The 19,811-nt window shown below is 34.0% G+C and overlaps 1 protein-coding gene across 1 annotated transcript; it reads right to left on the bottom strand.

Moving 5' to 3' along the window:
* Positions 1-898: 898 nt before the first annotated feature.
* LOC143240972 (cytochrome P450 3A9-like) lies at positions 899-18,887 on the bottom strand. The gene is made up of 14 exons (XM_076484317.1): positions 18,689-18,887; positions 13,586-13,682; positions 13,012-13,064; positions 11,641-11,737; positions 9,484-9,600; positions 9,030-9,118; positions 7,935-8,080; positions 7,323-7,438; positions 5,570-5,723; positions 3,844-4,004; positions 3,320-3,408; positions 3,082-3,225; positions 2,611-2,773; positions 899-1,199 (listed from the first exon to the last, which is right to left on the bottom strand). The coding sequence occupies exons 1-14, from the start codon at positions 18,760-18,762 to the stop codon at positions 1,107-1,109; spliced, it is 1,593 nt and encodes a 530-aa protein (XP_076340432.1). The 5' UTR covers positions 18,763-18,887; the 3' UTR covers positions 899-1,106.
* Between the last annotated feature and the right edge of the window lie 924 nt (positions 18,888-19,811).

Below are 19,811 nucleotides of genomic sequence, written 5' to 3'. Positions count from 1 at the left end.
GTAATACCAAAAATAGACTGGATGCTCATTCGAGATAAATTATAATACGTATCCAATAGACAGCAAATCTTGTAAACATTTCCTATTAAGACAATATTTTCTGTAAATTTTAACAAGCATGAAGTTGTTTCAATGGCTAGGCTCATTCTAGAAGACGTTGAAAGAGTGCGAGACGGTTTGCGAGTGTCTTGGCACGCAGTACATATTACTTGTTTCATCAGTTTTTAAACAGTAGCCTAATCAGTCATTCCTTCGTAAGCTAAGAGATGACAATTTGTTTTGTTTTTGAACTAGCTGAACTAGCTGTTCATAATGTAGTATTGTAAGACAAGAGGGAAGGCAGCTTGTATGCAGTATAACACCCACCACCAATTCCTGGGCTACTTTTATCAACGAATAGTGGGATTGACCGTCACATTATAACGCCCCCACTGCATGTTTGGTGCATAAGTGATGACACCTGATACTGTATGTTTCGTTACCGTTTGAAGTGTCAATCTTACTAGGAAGGTTAATGCTCCTCCTTTCTTTATGTATCAGCTTCAGGGTCAAGAGCTACGAGCTGTAACAGCTTCCTTCCAAGCACAGTGATAACAATTCACAACACGAGTGTAGTTTAAAATGTGAAGGACAGTGGCTAGCTTTGATGGCACTCGAAGTACACCAGCAAGACTGTACTTTGCACCAACAGCTAGTTATTTGTTGTTAACTGTTATAATGAAAAGTCATGGTGTCACTTATTCCAAAATTAAGTGACCGATTTCTGTTTTGAACAACAGCTGTTTTGCATCTTACATTCTAAATCTGTGCTTTACCTTTGACATTTAAACTTTGAAGGGAGTCCTATGCACTTACAACCTCTGCACTTTGAATACTATAAAAATTGAGAAAAAAAGAATTTTGATACTAAAATTCATTTATTCATAACATTTAAGTACGTGACAAACTTAGCAGAGCTTCTAATTTAAATTGTTTTGTGCGAGCAGTTAAACGACATTCAGTTTAGTTTTAATGGATATGATTTCAAAAATCAAATACATCACATTACGGGCATATTGTGTAACTACGTTTACATGCTTAGAGTTACAGGACAATACACAAAAGAACTACTGAGACCACACTTCTGGACGTTTTTCAACGACCAACGACACCTGCTTGGCTTGAATTAGTCCTTGTCCATTATAATATTCAAGTGGTACCTATTAAAAAAAATACGAAAATGTATTTAGCAAAATGAATGATCTATATTCTAATTTAAATCTAGCTTTGCTCTGTTACAATATATTCATTTTTCACTAAAGCTTATTCTGCGATAACTAACGTGTCTTTCACTCTTGGCTCCGGAATTAGTAATACGAGGAAAATGGAATTATTAGTTTTACGATGACAAACTTAAGGAAGATATTTCGGGTTTATTCGTTTAGTTTTTAAAGGAAAGACTTGTGAAATCACTTTGAAGTGGTATGGACATTCACTTTGGGAAATTCTAATTGAATAGAATAGTGTATCAGTTTCAAAACATTTATTGTTTAGAGAAATGAAGATCAGAGTTGTGCCAGTCAAGAGGAACACTGTGGTGTCCTGACATTTGTGTACAGTACAAAGTGTTTGGGGTCACAATTACGATCATTCTTTCTGGCTCAATACATTTTAATAACATTTTCTTTTAACATTAGTTTCAAGTCTCTACAGTCTTAATAACCTTGCAACAAAATATCAGTTATGCATCGTAATATTAAAAAACCTGTTGTTTCCAAAATATACAAGTTCTTAACATATACAGTAGTGAAGGAGCAGTCGCTTGAAACAGTCAATACAGTGTATTCTGAAAAGAAAATTACTTTTATATAACAAGTAACATGCTCTGTTAATCCTCACTAGGATATTTGTTCATATCTATGACAAGTTTAGTACCCAGATGTTATCTTTAACATTACGAATTGTTCTAATATTCACATGACAGCAGCAATGAAAGTAATTCATAACGTATACAGTCTGATGAAACACGATTTCTTGTTTCTAAATTACAACTTACTCTATTTATTGTGGGTTATCACAAACTGATAAAAACAAAAAGCTTCTCTCCCCTCTCACGATAGGCTTAAGACTAATAATGTGGTTTAAATACACGAAGTTGGAACAGTACAGACAGTCTATCGTACAGCTTTGCGTTTTCAGCATACAAATAAAAGATTTAAAAGCTTGAGAACTTTGGAATAGAAATTTGCTCATTTTATACACAAAAAGAAAACAGCTCATTCCAGGTTAAACAATGGACAAATCTGTGAAAGTCTCAGATTTTGTATCTTTGTAACCATTTTAACAGGTCACTAATCAATATAAGTGTTGTTCTCGGGTCTGTTGATATTAATTGGTTTCTACCAAATAGCTGCAGTGTAATTGTTGTTTTGTTTTGTTTTCTTTTCCTCACGTGCTGATTCGCTTACACTTTCACAATCACACGCTCGAGGAAAGTGTGAACTATGTTGTACAAGTAACTCGCATTATACAGGTTTCGTAGTTCATATGTTTATATATTTCTTCAAATGACTTATAAACACTTAACAGTCACTGTATATCGACAATAAAAAGGATCGAAAAGTGTCCTACCTTGGTCTCTGAGCAACGGTGGAAACGGAAGTTTCTCAGTACATGAGCGAGACAGAGTTTAGCTTCTAACAAAGCGAATCTCATTCCCACGCAGTTCCTGGGACCAGCACCAAATGGTAAGTAAGTATAAGGGTGACGACATTTCTTGTTCTCTGGAAGGAACCTACAATAAAACCGATAAATATGATGTTTAAAATATAAATAAACTATTTTTGGTTTACGAAACACTGAAGTGGGGAACATTTCGATGAATACTACAAAATTGAATTATCAGCATCGAAGAGGTTTAAAAAAAACGACATCATTCCATAAGTCACCCGGATTACCGCTGGAAGCAAATGTTCCCACGCCATTCACTAACATATTAGTGGCATATCTCTCATTTTTAAATGATATACATTGCCCAAATTATTAATATTTTTTTTATATACCTTAAAAGAAATACTTCGACATATAAAGGAGAAAACGAACCTTTCCGGGTCGAAGGTGTTAGGCTCAGGATAATATTTTGGGTCATGATGAATTGCGTAGACAGGGATTTGGACGATGGTCCCTTTTGGTATCGTGATCCCCGTGTCTCCTAACTCATAGTCAATGTTAGCCCTTCTCTCGAGGCTGGTGAGGATATCAAAATTTAAGTTACATAAAAATAAATATGTGTCAACTGAATATTTTTCGGTAGAACGGTATAACTTAAAACTCTACTTACGCTGCGGCGATTGTGTGGAGTCGTAACGTCTCTGACAAAACGCAGTCAAGGTACACCATTTTCCCTATCTGTTCGTAGTTAATTCCACCCTGAAAATAAACAGTTCGGTTTTCTCATATATTTTTGTAGTTAACTTACATATCAGCTGTATCTTGGCAGCTGTGGTAACAAACGAAGAAAAATAATGAAATATTACCAGTTGAAAATTTTATTTTGAAATGAAAACGTCTTCGGCCATATCACCCAAAAGTATAGTTGACTTTCCAGCTTAGACAAAACAATCAAAACAGATACTAAACTAGAAACAAGATTACAGATTTAATAAGGACCAACGAATTTGAATCTCTGCTGGTAAGAAAAACATGAAACTTATTTCTTTTTTCTACATTAACGTCTATTATATACACACACACACACACTAATATCTTCACATTATATCAGTAATTTAAAATTTCACGAAGATGTATTATTCAAAATTCCCTCACTTCCTGGTTAAATTAAAACTGGTTACAGACGTAACTTACGTGTTCTTCCCAGACGTGATCAATTTCTTGGATCAGTTTCTCTTGGCACTCTTGGTTCAGAGCCAAACAATACGCACAGTAGGTTAAAGCACTGGCTGTTGTGTCGTAGCCAGCCAGGAAAAACAATATGCTATTGGCCAAAATGTCATCTCGTGTCATAACTACGAAAGAAACATCGGGAAAATTTACATAGAAGGAAGCGATGCTATGCGTCATTTTTCACTTACCGTTATGTCTCGATATTTTAGCCTGTCCTTTTCAATCAGTGCACAGTTGATTGATATTTATTGAAAGTTAAACTGTAACGACAACCATTTTTTTGAAATAACGACTTGAAATATCGCAAGTAAAAAAAAAAATTCACTAATTAGATTTAAGTATTCTTTACCTCAAGGTAAGTTTAATATTATTTTGAGAAATAGAAGAGAGGTTTGCATACTTCCTCTTACTACCACTCATTGTATCATGTGAAAAACTTGGTACCAACGTTATTAGGTCCTTCTAGCTAGTTATTCTGGTATACATCATATGGATCACTTCACAACTTGAAACGGACCCCTAAGTAATATCCTTCTAGGACAGAATACTAATTTTAGTTTGCGTTTTTTTTTTTTTTACAGTTGCAAACTTTCAGATGTCTCAAAGGGGAGATATCAAAATAAACTATACAAACAGAACAAATACATATTCAAACACATTCCTGTTTTTACCAGTTTTTCCCGTTTATGCTCTTATATTAACATTTCTTTCAATCAGTCGACAGAGAATATCTTATTTTTCCTTTCGTTAAATTCCCTCACAAAAAGAAACATTTTTGTTATTAAAGTTACTTTTAAATTTAACCGTTTAACATATATGAAGATTGATCATTCGATGTTGATTCCAATATCAAATTTTATAAATTATCAATAACTATAAATTTTCCTGTAATTGCCAAGTTGTTGTTTGTAATTAAGCACAAAGCTATACAGTGAGCTATCTGTAGGTATCAAAACCTGGACTCTAACTTTCTAATTCCGCAGACATACTGCTGTGCTACTAGGGGGTCTGTCAAACAGAACCGTTTTGACACATTCTACTGTTAACTGTTCAGAAGATAGAAAGCATAACACACACAAAAGAAAGATTTTAATAAAATTGTGATATCTACAACTTTGCCAAAAATCCCATGAAATATTCTGACATTTTATACAGTATCTAATTATTCTACTTATGTTCAGTTTTACTTGTACATAACAGGATGAGAAAATTAATTCACACTTTGAAACAGCGTTGTTTCTACACGAGTAACTATATAACAAAGGTTTGTAACAATACGAATTTTTTTCCATACAACTACAGGGAACTTTTAGGACTGCAACTAAATGCCAGAAAATTATTTATTTATTCATTGTTATTGTAATGCTACACTACAGGTTGTCCGCACTCTGTCTACTATAGGGTATCAAATCTCGCTGACTCAATAAAGGATATCAATGTAGTAATACTTAATGAATGGTAGATTTCAGGTTGTGTGGGTTCAGGGGGCTACTAATTTTTGTGGACTCTACATCCCATGTAATTTTACATAGAATAAAATTATCAATGGGCCTACATTAAGACCATGAGACCTTGAGCTCAGCCCCCTCTACCCCTACCAAAGTAGATCACTGTACTTAATGCCAACAATAGAGCATTATTTTAGAGTAGTTGTTCAAACTGCTATGAAAGTAATAAATAACTTTACTTTTCCGTTTGGATGGTTTTAACATAAATTCATTGCTCTCATCTTCATGGGCATGTTCACTGTCCATTAAATTTGTGACTTCATCAGGGTCATCTTGAACTTCCTGCATAGACTCCTGAGCATCTAGCATAAGCTGAAGAAAATCACTTCGTTTCTACAGAAAGGAAAAGAACTTCTAATACGAGTTCTAGAAGGAGAAAATACAATGTGTATAGCTACAATATCACATATATTGTAATTTCATGTTTTGTCAAAGACCTCCCAAAATGTGTTAAGTCTAAAGTTACAAGAAGCATTAGTATGTATTGAAACTTTAATTAAATGAAAAATTAAGATTATTCCAGTTTAATAAAAGCAAAAAATGTTTGTAAAGAGGAAAATTACTTGAACTTGCTCTTTACTGAAAGATTACAAACATCTAATTGTCTGTATAATTAAACTATTCAGTTTTACTTTAGACAGGATGTAAGAGGGCATTCTCATTATGTAATTAACCTCTTATGTTCTGCAAGCAAGAAACAAACAATAATGTACTAATCCTGTTTGAGTGTGTTATACCAACACAGGTTTGGGACCTCAAAATGCGCTAAAGTCCACGCCGCCATGTCTGTTCACAATTTACCTGACAACCGTGCATCCTGACAAGTAGCCCTGAAGTGCAATTTGAATTGTAAAAGACTCCAATATAAGTTGTCATATTAAAAGCACCTCACCCTGCTTGCTTTCTAGAGTTATTTTGTGTACTAGAAATACAATTTCCCAGTGCCCATTTCAAAAGTCCAGTTGCAATATAATCTATAGAAGCTATGTCTAATGTCTCGACCAGTGTGTCCTCTTTGTGGGGAATAGCATGAAAACCAATTTCATTATTCAGATGCTCGAGATATTCAGTGATTGAGAAGAACATATTACTGAAGAAAACTATCTTATTGAACCCACACTATGCTGACATAATTTCCAGAAGACCATTATTTATTATGTTATGTATTATTGTTTGGGGGAATATTAATGGATTTTTCATTGGCCTTCGTGTTTGTGGATTCTTGCTTATTACAGAAAGCTTTGTTGTTGTTTTGTTTATTTTTAAATTTTTGTGCACAGCTAAAAGAGCATTATCTGTGCTAGTCATTCCTAATTTTAAAGTGAAAGACTGGATGGAAGGCAGCTAGTTGTTACCACCCACCATAAATTCTTTGGTTATTATTTTACCAATGAAGGATGCAATGGACCACATCACATCATAACACCCCCACACCTAGGAAGACAAGAATGTTTATAGGACAGAGATCAGAACCCTTGACCTGCAGATTGTAATTACCATAATCACCAGGCCACGATAAGCCATTACAGAAGGTAACACTGCTGGGATATGATTTATTGTAGGTCTTTATGTACATGTCTTAACTTCAAGTTGATACACATACCACTCTTTTTTTTTCTTTTATAATGTCTTTAAGTACAAAGGTTATCCCCATGTTTGAAATTCAAAATACCCCCTCTGAACATCTTTATGATGTAAACATGTGACTATCTTACCCCAAAATTATTCAATATTCAGTGACATCACATCTACAAAATACAAAATATTTTGAAAATGTATTTCTTATACATTCCAATCCACCTAGAATATATGTAGTTTGTTCATGCCATGAGATTTTATGAGTTGTATTTGTAAAAATCGTTTGAATATAATGTACTCAATCCTCTGTATACACAAAGAAAAACAATAAAGATGTTTAAATATCGATCTTACCTCTTTCTGTTCTTGCCTGTATTCAATAATTTGATTGCTAACATTTTTGAAGAAATCAATAATTTCTTTGCTAATAAATCTGATCCCAAAAAATCGAGCTAATTTCGGGTTGATAACTATTAGAAGAAAGAAATGCAGAAAATCGAAACATTTTAAGGTAATTAAAAGTAATAGAGACGCCCAACACATTAATTTTTGACTTAAAAAGCATTACTGAATGCACAATGCAACACTTTAATAACAAGTTAAACAAAACTAGTATTTATTTTATCTAATTTACAGAATATCAATAATGCATTTATGCACATTACTAGGAGGAAAATTATTAAATTATTTATAGTGGTAAAGAGAAACCCTTTTTTTCGCTTTTATTTACAACCATAAAATCAGGGTTTCAATTCCCTTCGTGTGGACTCAGCAGATAGCCCGATGTGGCTTTGCCACAAGGAAAACGCCTTTAAACTACTTATTACTAACATTACAGTGATCCCTGGCGATTTAATTAGACATATGTTTAGCTCAGTCTTTTATTTTCATCTCGATATCGTACGAACATAAAATTCTTAATTTTCTATAGATGTGAAATAAGAGCTATAGAAGACTATTTCTTACGTCCTAGAAGTTGTGTAAATTTGACGTCTCTGTTGAACAGTTTTCGTGCGTAAGTAACGAAAGGGTTGTCAGGGTTTTTATACGAATCAATACGAGTTCCAAAGGCACAAGTTGCAATGGTGTCCATGGTAAAGGCGCCAAACAATCTAAGGCATTTTACAAAGAGCACATTTTCAAAAATAAAACACCCATGAAACATGGTATAAAGATCTCAAATATCGTCCCTATTACTATAGTTTTGTTTTAATGTTTAATGATTAACATAATAATTTAGAATAAAATCCAACTGGTTGAAAGACAAATACATTTAGTATTACGTATTTATATTTTCATACGTATTTTTTAATCTAGAGCTCTTTTTAACAAGCCAGAATTTATCTCGCACTTAAACTTGTACAAGGGTAACAATTAACAAGGTATACACACAACGTTCAATTTAAAATACATAATGCTAATGTAGAACAATATAATGCTATATAATTGCCAGCAGTAGTTTTTTCACTTTACGTGGTTATTCACGTGAAATTTCACAATATTCAACAAATTACACCTGTCAAGAATATTTATAACACTTAATTTTAACATAATGTGTTAGTTTCAATTGTATCACCATGTCCCAATAATTAGATTCCATTTCTAGCACATATTAGATGTAATGACATCAGATTATGTAAACACCCCAGCAATGTGGACCAACCACATATTAACAAATAGAAATGTTTAACTTAAAACGTACTTTATTATTTGTATGTAATTCCTAGATAGAGAGTTCCAAAACCCAAGTTAATTTTACGATTCTACATGCCTATAGTAAGTTGTTTCAAAACGTGTCGTTATAAACATTACACACACACCTACATTGTTCATGTAGTTAAGTGATTTTCCATGACAGAAGTGGTGTTAAGTTTACTCTAGAAACCATCTGTGGCGAATTTTCATACGTGTTCGGTTTAAATATCTTTAGCATAATATGTAATATTTTCAAAGATGTGCTTATATTATTCCAAGTATATTTTTGTAGTTTAGGGACTAGCTGTACAGTACTTAGATGGCTAGATATACGTGTTGTACGGATAGCACAGTGTTCTGACGTACTTTTTGCAGTCAATAGGTTTCTTCTCGTCGGCAGCTTCCTCGAGGTTTCGAATTAAGCTTTTCACAGTGTCTTCAACGAGCCCAGTCATCTAGAAGTCCCAAATAACACCGATTATATCAGATGAAACATTTACAGAATATTAAAACAAATTAACGTAAACAAATCAACACCAGAGAAAAATAAAAGCTGTAATACACAAGGTTTCGCTTGATCACTTCACATCTATATGGTTAATTCGAATTATAGGGAATTGAAGAAAAGCAGTTACCAGAAACTTCGATGTATTCATAATTCTTCAATGTTCTATAATGCTTTTCGCTCACTTCCCATTCTTAATCCCATACAAAGGTTTATTTATTTATTTTCACCGACATATAGCAGGAAAGAAAATTAAAATTACAATATATTGAGTAAATAGACATTTTTACAATAACACATGACCAATAATGATACCTTTTTTATTTTACTGGTGCTGAAAGTTGGAGAAATGACACTTCTGGTTTGTTTCCATTCTTCCCCACGCTGGATTGATAAAAATTTGCTCAGAATTGGGTCATCAGCAGAGAATACCTGAATCAAAGTAAAACATAAGAAATTCTAGAGGTACAATGGCAATAATGCACTAAAAGACAAACATACGAAGGAAAGAAAGAAGTCTTAGTAATAACATCTTATTTGTTCAATTATGATCGACATATTACAGGAAATAAAAAACTTGTCGATCCTTTACAAGAGGAGTACAGCCATGTGCTGTAAAACTGGTAGGTTCCATTAAATACGGTTTATATGGTTTGAAACACAAATCATAATATTAGGTTCAACAGAAATAAACATTGATTTTGAACTGCGAAGATAAAAAGCATAAACCAGTGTTGTAAAACATGTTTACATGTAAACAAAGTAAGCACCATTTGCTTGAACACACTTTTGCCAACATGTAACGATGCTGCTTACGCCCTTGCTATAAAAATCAGTTTCTATGGTCAAAATTCCTTGAAAGTTTCTCTGCAGCTGGCTGGTTTCGAAACGTTTATTGGTTCAAAAATTGTCAAAGTGCTCGAAAAAATGAAAATAGGGAAAAGGTCTGGGTAATAAGATGGATGAGGAAGAACCTTGATTCCCAATTCATTCCGTTTTTGGAGCGTCATCCTTAACAGGTCTCATAACTCAGATTTTGTTGATCTTCAGTCAGCTCATACAGAACCCACTTATTCAACTGTTTCGTCTTTCCAATCACACTCAGGTGGTTGGCAATAGTTGATTTGCTTGTGCTTAGCTTTTCTGCAAGCTCACGTATTGTTGTGCGAGAGTTTATCTCAACTGCTTCCCTTACTGTGTTTTCATCTAAAGGATAGCTTCTTTCCACGACCTTTGTGGTCTTCAAGACTTTCACCTCCATGTCGAAACTTTTGGAACCAACGCTGAACTCTAGTTCAATAACACATATATGGCCAAATGCCCGATTGATGTTTCGTGTAGCTTCAGTAGCTTTTCGTCCAAATTTGAAGTCGAAGAGAAAAATCAGACGAAAATCATCTTTTGTCCATGCTGCCTTGGGGTTGCGAAACTTACTCTGTGTAGAGTTGAAACAGCAGACAATTAAGACACCTTGTAAGCGACAAACGTTGGATTAAACCAACCAACCAACGATAACTTACTCAATATTCAGCTTCTAAATGTCATCGTGAGAATTCCGACATTTATTTCTGGAGAACCTAATATTTCAAATAGAAGGATTTACATAAACCGGTACAGGTAATTTATTAGGTGTAGTGTGAAATCGCTTTGATTACCATTTGTAAAGTGTCAGCATTAGGCATGACTTGGGTGACAATTTTGGGTTGCAAACTGACATCAAACTCACACTTCTAGTATAAAACTAGTTACGCAGATCGTTTTAAAAAATCAGACTTGGAAATGGAGTTCTTATTTAAGTGAATAAATCTGTAAAGGAACCAATTAAACCTATTCCGCATATAAACTGTAAACTTATATTTATAAAAGCATGGATTAAAAACAAACCACTTTAGACATATGACGTACAATAAGTTAAAATTGTACTACGTAAAGGAAAGTGTCACGTAATTTATGAACAGATATGACTAAATTATACGAGTTGATGTTTTAAATAAAATGAGTTACGGATAAGTTTTCAACGAACGGATTAGAGCCGCTTTTATTAAACATTAATATCTGAAGACAAGTTTTAAAGTTCTGCCACTAGAGATGCAACCATTATTTGTTTAGGTTTGTTTGTTTTGGGATTTCGCACAAAGCTACTCGAGGGCTATCTGTGCTAGCCGTCCCTAATTTAGCAGTGTAAGACTAGAGGGAAGGCAGCTAGTCATCACCACCCACCGCCAACTCTTGGGCTTCTCTTTTACCAACGAATAGTGGGATTGACCGTCATATATAACACCCCCACGGCTGAAAGGGCGAGCATGTTTGGCGCGACTGGGATGCGAACCCGCGACCCTCGGATTACGAGTCGCACGCCTTAACACGCTATTTGTTTAGGAGAAAGGTAAGAAAACTGGTTGAGAAATCATATTTTAGATACTACAATAAATGGTTGTTTTTCTAAAGATGGCGAATAAAACATTTACTTACTCGGCGATCGATGAAAGCATGAAAATCCTTGACTGTAAGTAACTTTATAAGGTCTGGATCTCCCACCACTAACACTGGGTTTGTTCCTTCGAATTTCCTTGAACACATATTTTAAGACTGTTGACTATAATCACTTACATAATTAAACTAGTGAAAAAGTAATTCAGTTTTCTTATAAAATCTATTTTTGTTTGTCGAAACGTATGGGAAATTGCTGGCTCACATTTTAAAAGTTAAAATTGTAAACAAATTAATATAACAGTCGATATCTGTCAGTATTTATTAATGACCAAAATGAATGAACGAACTCCATTCAGTTTCTATCTTAACGAGTCTCGAATGAAACTTAAGTCAAATATATCAAATGAAAGATGTCACAACCTTATAAAACGTAAAAATCGTGTATATACAAAACGTAGATTAAGTTAAGGTTACATTGAGACGTCCCGTGACGATAACAAAATATGAAGTTTATTTTACAGGTGGTGCAACTGTCCATCGCTGCACTCTTGATTACCAAGTTACCATCAATTTTATGTTGTGTGTGTGTGTGTGTGTGTGAGATTTGAGGATTACTACAAATGAAGAAACATCAAGCACTTATTGAGAGTATGCGCAATAGATAAAAGCTTCACAAATTAAGCAGGTATACAAGATGGTTATTTTTCATATTTCTTAAAAAAACAGTTTGATACAAAACAGTGACAGAACTGGAATTATCTTTTATTTACTTTTTATGTGTATATATACCATTTTTGAATAAAATTGTGTTCAGTTGGGTTTTGTTGCTCAGCGTTATGTCTGAAGGTTATGATATAAAAACATGGTTTTAGTACCTGTTGCGAGCACAACACATCTAACACATTTTGTAGCTTTATGTTTAAATAAACATACAGTTAGATGGTTTATAATTTCATTATATAAGTTGCTTAAACATCGGAACTTCACATATAAAAATTGTTAAATTCAAATATAATTACTGCGCATGCTCAGTGTCACCATACGATCGGGGTAATAACACTTACTTGAGTAACTGGGCAACGGTATTTTTTTTGGAGAGGGTCTTGGGCGTATTAGAGTCAATAGCAACAAAATTATACAATTACGGAACTTGATTTGGTAATACATAATATTTGAAATATCTGTCGTACCAAACTTTCTATACAAACATATCTGATTACTATTAAAAGGGCTGCATTTGATATATTAACAAGTTTTATTTAGCTAATACGAGCATCTTTATTTAACACTAACCCGATACACTATCTAATGTAAGCATTCTTCTTTAAACACGATATATCGAAATAAAATATTAAAGTTCTGGAAAACACCATGTTTTACTGCTACAAAATGAATTAAACTGAACTATACCCATAAATATTTCCATATTTATTGTATCTTTCTTCCTCAACTTCATGAACAGGCTAGAGGGGAGAGAAATATTGATGCTGTTAAACACTTGAAGTTTGAGTTTTACGAAGAATGAAAACAAAAAATTAGCATGTAAAAATTGTTTAACTAAAATCAAATATACCTTTGTCCGTTAAATAATTCACTTGCCAGTTTGGTTGAATTTTATTTTATTTTTGGTTGTGTTGTTTACTTTTATTAATTTACAGTGTGTTCGGAAAGTCACTGTGCACTAATATATTTGTTAACAAACAAGTTTCAATACAGAATACAGGAGGTAAACATATATGACAATTATAAACAACGTTGAAAGTGATCCCCTTTGACATCAATACAGGCCTGGATCCTTCTTATTTTCTTTCTAATCACCGCTATTAGTTGCTGGCTTGAAGGAGACTGAATAAAATATGAATACAAATCTGCACAGTGACTTTCCGAACACCTTGTAGATAAAAGTTCAAGCATGGCTGAAGAAACGACAATTTTAAAAACTCACATTTTATCTTTGAACCAAATGATAATGTAATATGACTACCTTGCTTAAGTTATACAGAAGACTTTCGTATGGATATCTGTTTCCAATCTCTTTTATTCCCATTCTTTTCCAAAAGCCAGCATTCCTTGTGAAATACCTAGGAAGTTACAGTAGCAACGTTATTAAAGATGTCTCTCGTATCAAACGTATCCATTTACGGCACACAACGCAAGGATTTAAACAGTAACTAATGATACCTTATTCAATGTTATAATTTTGTATAATAAACTATTCATTTAAAAAAATATTAAAAGCTTTCTGTAAATATTGTTCAGTTCTAATAAATTTACGAAACCACACTAGAAACGTGTCACAAGGTTATCAAAAGGTTACAATCAAAATGGCGTTCGTTTCCTCTCGATGACCACAGTTTACACACAATGTGGAGTAAAAACAGAAATACGTTGAAACATCTCTAAACACAACTTTATCACAACAAATAATTAAAACTGAACATTTCGATGAATTTGTTACTTATTTTACGATTCGCACAAAGACATACAAGAGCTATTTTCGATAGTCTTCCATAAATAGAAAGTACACAACCAACAGCACCCAACGCTAACTCGTGGCAACACGTAATGGTTTTTCCATTATTCAAGAGAACCTATCTCTTGACCATAGTAGATAAACTTAACAAAAAGGTATAAAAACAACAAATACAATCATTTCTTTTATTCAAACGCAAATTAAACGGTATTTTGATATTGTAAGTTTTTTTTATTATTATTTAGTGGATGACCAAACAGAACTGATTACACGATAACAAGACTTCAGTACTAGTTGTGACTATTAGATCAGAAACAAGACCGAGCTAGAAATCAGGATGAATCTCAGAATCACAAAAACCACATTCACACTGAAGCTGACCAATCAGCAAATAGACACTGGAATGTGGACATGTTCGTTCTGTATGTTGATTGCAAAAGCTTACAAAAGGTCAAGCAAGGAACGCGAGAGGTTGACCACTCAAATAAACTGGTTCAGTAACCAAGCTCTACAACACCACACCTTGAAGTTTTCACACAAGATCATACGGAATTCAGATGTTTCAAACCAGATCTTGAAAAGATAAAAACTCACTGTCGCAGAACAAGGTATATACACGTAGTATTTACGCGTATTGTACGAGTATCAATTATAAAAACTAACGACAAATGACGTGTCCCACATTGTATCGGTGTTGCGACACAGTATGAAATAGAAACCAGTACGTTCCAGTTCTGAGAAAGAGAGAGAGAATAAAAGAAAAAAAACGACTTTCTGTTTATATATAACTAGTGCAGCTACCCATTCGACTTGTGCAAATACATTACACGTGCTGTTCGACCTACTTGATTAAACTATACTATTGCACCTTACTGTGGTACAAATAAATTAACCGAGTCAGTTACGAGTTGTGCAGGACTCAGGGTTAAGTTTGATTCTTTTAGAACTGTACATAAACAACTGGCTAGATAATCTTTAACGTCATAACTGAACGGAATAAATTAATGTAAACACTCATGAGAAGAGACTGGGACAGGAAAACACGTTTATTGAAAGAAACAATTTTTTCAGAATACCTTTTTATCATTATTAAAATAAAAATAACTCTTAATTATACGATTTGTTCAGCTGGAAGCTTCAGGGTTAATGACGCTAAAATTCTGGGTTCTTTCCTCCCCATTGGACAAGGTGCAGATAGCATATTATGTAGATTTGCTGTAAAACAATACCATTGGATATAAAAAATGACTTTTTTTCTATTCACTTTGTCTGAAAAAACTTACTTTTTTTCAATAAAGGTTTCTTCGAAATAAATGATAACGACATTACATACAAAACAGATGTGAAGGACAGCAATAGATATTAGAAATAAAATGTTCAACCACACGCACATATTGGATTCTTATGGAATAACAGTAGGTGCCATTTTTGTCTCTAATGATGTTTTATTAAAGTCCCACCATTTACTGCGTGTATTATATCCACTAAAAATAATTTGAGAAAGAAAATTTGAACGAACGTAATATAAAAAATAAAGCACGAAAACATTCAATTTTATTTTTCTCTTTCGTAAACGCTCGACAAATCTAATCTCGGCACTTCAGTTTCCAAATACAGGTTTATTTGTGAATATTTAAGATGTAATTACAGGTTATAACTTCTATTCTTTTCCGTGTTCAAACACCAGTTGTCACAAACACGTTAATGTTTTGTCAAAAGAAGATCACAAGTAATTCGTCAGTGTAGACGCACAGTAAATAAATTCCTACAGTTGAGTGCGAGTGGTTAGCCTCGTTGTTATCAGTGTCGGGAGTACTCAAATAAAAAATTAAGTCGGTACAATTACAGTTGTGTTCATAGATTTAATTTTCTTTGTAATGAACATTCTAGAGGAAATTGCTGCTATCAGACAGCGGTAAGTCTAGACTTAAAAGTTAAAATTCAGGGTTCGATCCCCTTCAGTGTACCCAGCAGATAGCTCGATGCGGAGTTGCTCTAAAAACAAAATCAATCAAAGAAATGATTTGCCATGTATTATTAATAATATGAAAGAAAAGCTTGAAGGTTTGGGGCTCAGGTACACTGGCAGCCAGTTACAGGTAACCCTACAAATGTGGTATTAAGTACACTGACAAGCTAGTTAAATATCTACCACTATCCACATTTTAGGAAATAAAGTACAGAGTAAAGTTTGAAATAGGGAGAGAAAACTCATGTAAACAAACATATGACATATTCATTCACCAAACTGCACTCACATATTACAAAATTGGCGAACTTTTCCTTCATTTGATTTTAACTGTGGGTGGAGAAGCTTTACAATAGTTGTTTTGAAACAGAAGAACAAAGGATTACGACATACGCATTTTAAAATCAGCTAGAGGATCTATACGTAAAATACCATAACTCAGAGCTACGTATTTCAACAAGTATTCCGAAACGTGTAGGGAGGAGAGCCCCTATCCAAAACTCGTACCAATTTACACAGCTAACTGTCCACTCTTTGAAATAGGTTTATTCAAACTGAGGTTTGATGTTCATGTTTGCAGAAACAAATGAGATTGTTTCATAAATATTAATAGAAACAAAACTTCTACAACAAGCTACATATCTCAACACATTATACAGGATTCTGAAGTAAGCAGTAATGTAAATAATGTTGGACTTATTTTCCAATCAGTAATAAATTTAATTTTAAATACACACATATTAGATAGATCTTATATTTCACTGACTTTCGAACTTCGGGCCCCCCGCTAGTACAGCGGTATGTCTCCGGATTTACAACGCTAAAATCAGGGGTTCGATTCCCCTCGGTGGGCTGAGCAGATAGCCCTTTGTGGCTTTGCTATACGAAAAAACACACAAACTCGAACTTCGGATTACGTGTTGGTGCTATGTCATATGAGAGGATCAGGCTTCAGGTTTGCAGCCCGTAGGGGCTCAGCGTTAAGTTTGGGGCTTATTATGCTAAGAACCAAGTTACTATACCAGGTTTGAGAAGATTATGGATAGCCTATTGTGTAGTTTTACGCTTAAAAACCTACAAGAAAGAAAAGCTTTGTGACAATACCTAATACTGGCTTCATCTGTATGTGAACAAGCAGACTATTAATTATAACTTATAATATCCTATTCGAGATTTATAAGAAATGTGTTTATAACACGTTTTTACACAGTTAATTACAACAAAGCATGTAGAAACCAATACGCCAAAAAATTATTTTAAATGTAATTGCTTTAAACTGTATCTCTAACAAAAGTAGCGTTTCTGACGGTAGCTCGCGTATACTTGAGGATACGATGTGGTCAACGAAAGGGAACATTAATTCTTTATATAGTGAGATATTTCTCCAAGGCCAACAACAGCCCAAAAGGTAAACAACGGGGAAATAAAAAAAAAATTCATCATCGTAGTTATGTTGTACAACTTTAGAAGTACTTTTACGCACCCGAATTTTGTGAACTATAGCTACTAAAGCGTTAATACTAATAGTTGACAGTTGTAGTAAAATAATAAACAGATACAAAACAAACGATTTTATAACTCACTGTGTGCGATTCTGACTGAAAAACACCGAACTAGACAGATGACAGTAACATGCATAATTGTAAAAGTAAATTAATAAGTTACCGTTATTCAACTTACACTAATATCAGTATCACATTTTACGTTACTCATGACGACCAGAATCCCACTTGAAGTATAGAGAAATTACATAGACGGTTGGTATGGTATTTAAAAATTTTCAATTTTTAATACAGTACAAAAATAACGTTTTAACCTGTAATTTAATTTAAAAAAAATATATAACATCTATATCAGTCGTCTCTGGAATGCATTTTACGTCAGCTTTTCTCAAACTGGTCTTTCGACACAAAAGGGGATCTCAAGGTTACCGAAGAGAGAAGGGACGGAAATAATATAAAATATTATGAAAAATTACGTCATAGAGTATGTACAGTTATCACTTAGTGGGTGTTAGGAAAGGGTCGTCACAACTCAAAATATTTATAGAGGGGGAAATGAAGCAGAAACGTTTGAGAACCCCGTTTTATTTAATAACCAAAGTACAAATTATTTCTTCTAGTACACAAGATAATTCAGTGATTTGATAATGTTGCAAACAGAAAATAGTCAATCCAAAGAATTAAATACGTTTCACCCAAACTTGCCAGAACATTTTATCTTATCTACAGTTAACCCTAACTCACAAAACATAACGTTAAGTATTGCACCAGTATATAGGGTAAGGTTCACCGGCAGAAACAAAGAATGGAATAATTATACGTTTTTATTTATTTATTTACTCTTTACTATGGAAATCAGCTTGGACGTTCTGATGAACTTCAGTCGTGTGGCTGGAGTGTAAGAGTGACCAGATGTACAGTCAATAACAATTTTAGGAGGTTTAAGCTTATTCAATAACACATAACATCCAGCTGTCGAACGTACAAGTTGCAGTTTATCGTTATTTGTTTAATGAGGTAAAGATTGACAGATATCCATAGCAGTAGTGTAACACAAATAATTTAATTCAGAACTTTGAAAGTTTATGTGTATACAAGAATCACATCAAGAAACATACTCAAGGTAACATGACAGTTACTCACAGATGTACAGCTAAGAGAGCTGCAATAATGTACACCAGCCAGTTGGGGACAAACAGAAACCCTAGTATCTCCATGTGTCAAGAATCTCCAATGTGTGGCTCTGTCTAAGCGAACTCGTTCTATACCTGTGAAACTATGCCCACACGTATATATAATACCACATATATCGCTTATACAAAGACTTAAATGATGAAACACCGAAAACACCGTCGTTTTATACACTGCACAGAAAGGAAATGGTACGAGTTCATGATGCGTTGAAGGGGTGTTTATGTATCTGAGGGGAAATAAAACAAATCGTGGTTTTGTACATTATTACAGGAAATAGTACAACAAAGAGAAAAAGTAGTTCACACAGAAATGGAAATAATTTATTTGTTTTGAATTTCTCTCCAAGCTACCTGAGGTCTATATGCGCTAGCCGTCCCTAATTTAGCAGTGTAAGACTAAAGGAAAGCAAATAGTCATCACCACACACCGCCAACTCTTGGGCTACTCTTTTACCAAAGAATAGTGGGATTGACCGTCACATTATAATGCCTCCATGCCTGAAAGGGCGAGCATGTTTGGTGTGACGGGGATTCAAACCCGCGACCTTCGTATTACGAATCAAGCGCTCTAACCATCACGTCATGACAGGCATTTTCAGTGATGAAACATCACAGAGTTATTACAATATATTATGTTTTCCCAGTTTTTTTTCTTTAAAGGACGAACACAAAATTTGAAGAACTGAGAAAAGAACTGTAACTGAATGTTGATCTCTTGATGACGAGAAACCTACTCGAAATAAAAATGTATCTCAGAACGACTGGTATGGGTATTAACACTTTCACTGAAAAGGAGAGGACAACATTTTTTAACCTGAAGGTGAACTAGGAAGGTCGAAACGTTGTTCTCCTTATCAGTAAAAGTGTTAATAACCCATACCAGCAGTACTGAGATACGTGAATGTTGAACTGATGTCGAAAAACCAAATAACGAAAAAAGACTAACAAGAATCCGCCTTCTGAATCCAGGGCTGCGGTTCTCCTTCCCGAGTTTCCCTGTTTTACACAACTACAATTCTTGGTTCGATTCTATTCGGTGGATTCAGCAAATGGTTTACTATGACTTTTCTATA

The sequence above is a fragment of the Tachypleus tridentatus genome, chromosome 13, assembly GCF_004210375.1.
Source record: "Tachypleus tridentatus isolate NWPU-2018 chromosome 13, ASM421037v1, whole genome shotgun sequence".
Lineage (NCBI taxonomy): Eukaryota > Metazoa > Arthropoda > Merostomata > Xiphosura > Limulidae > Tachypleus > Tachypleus tridentatus.
Note: the sequence above shows the minus strand (reverse complement) of the source record. Positions and strands in the feature narration are given on the sequence as shown.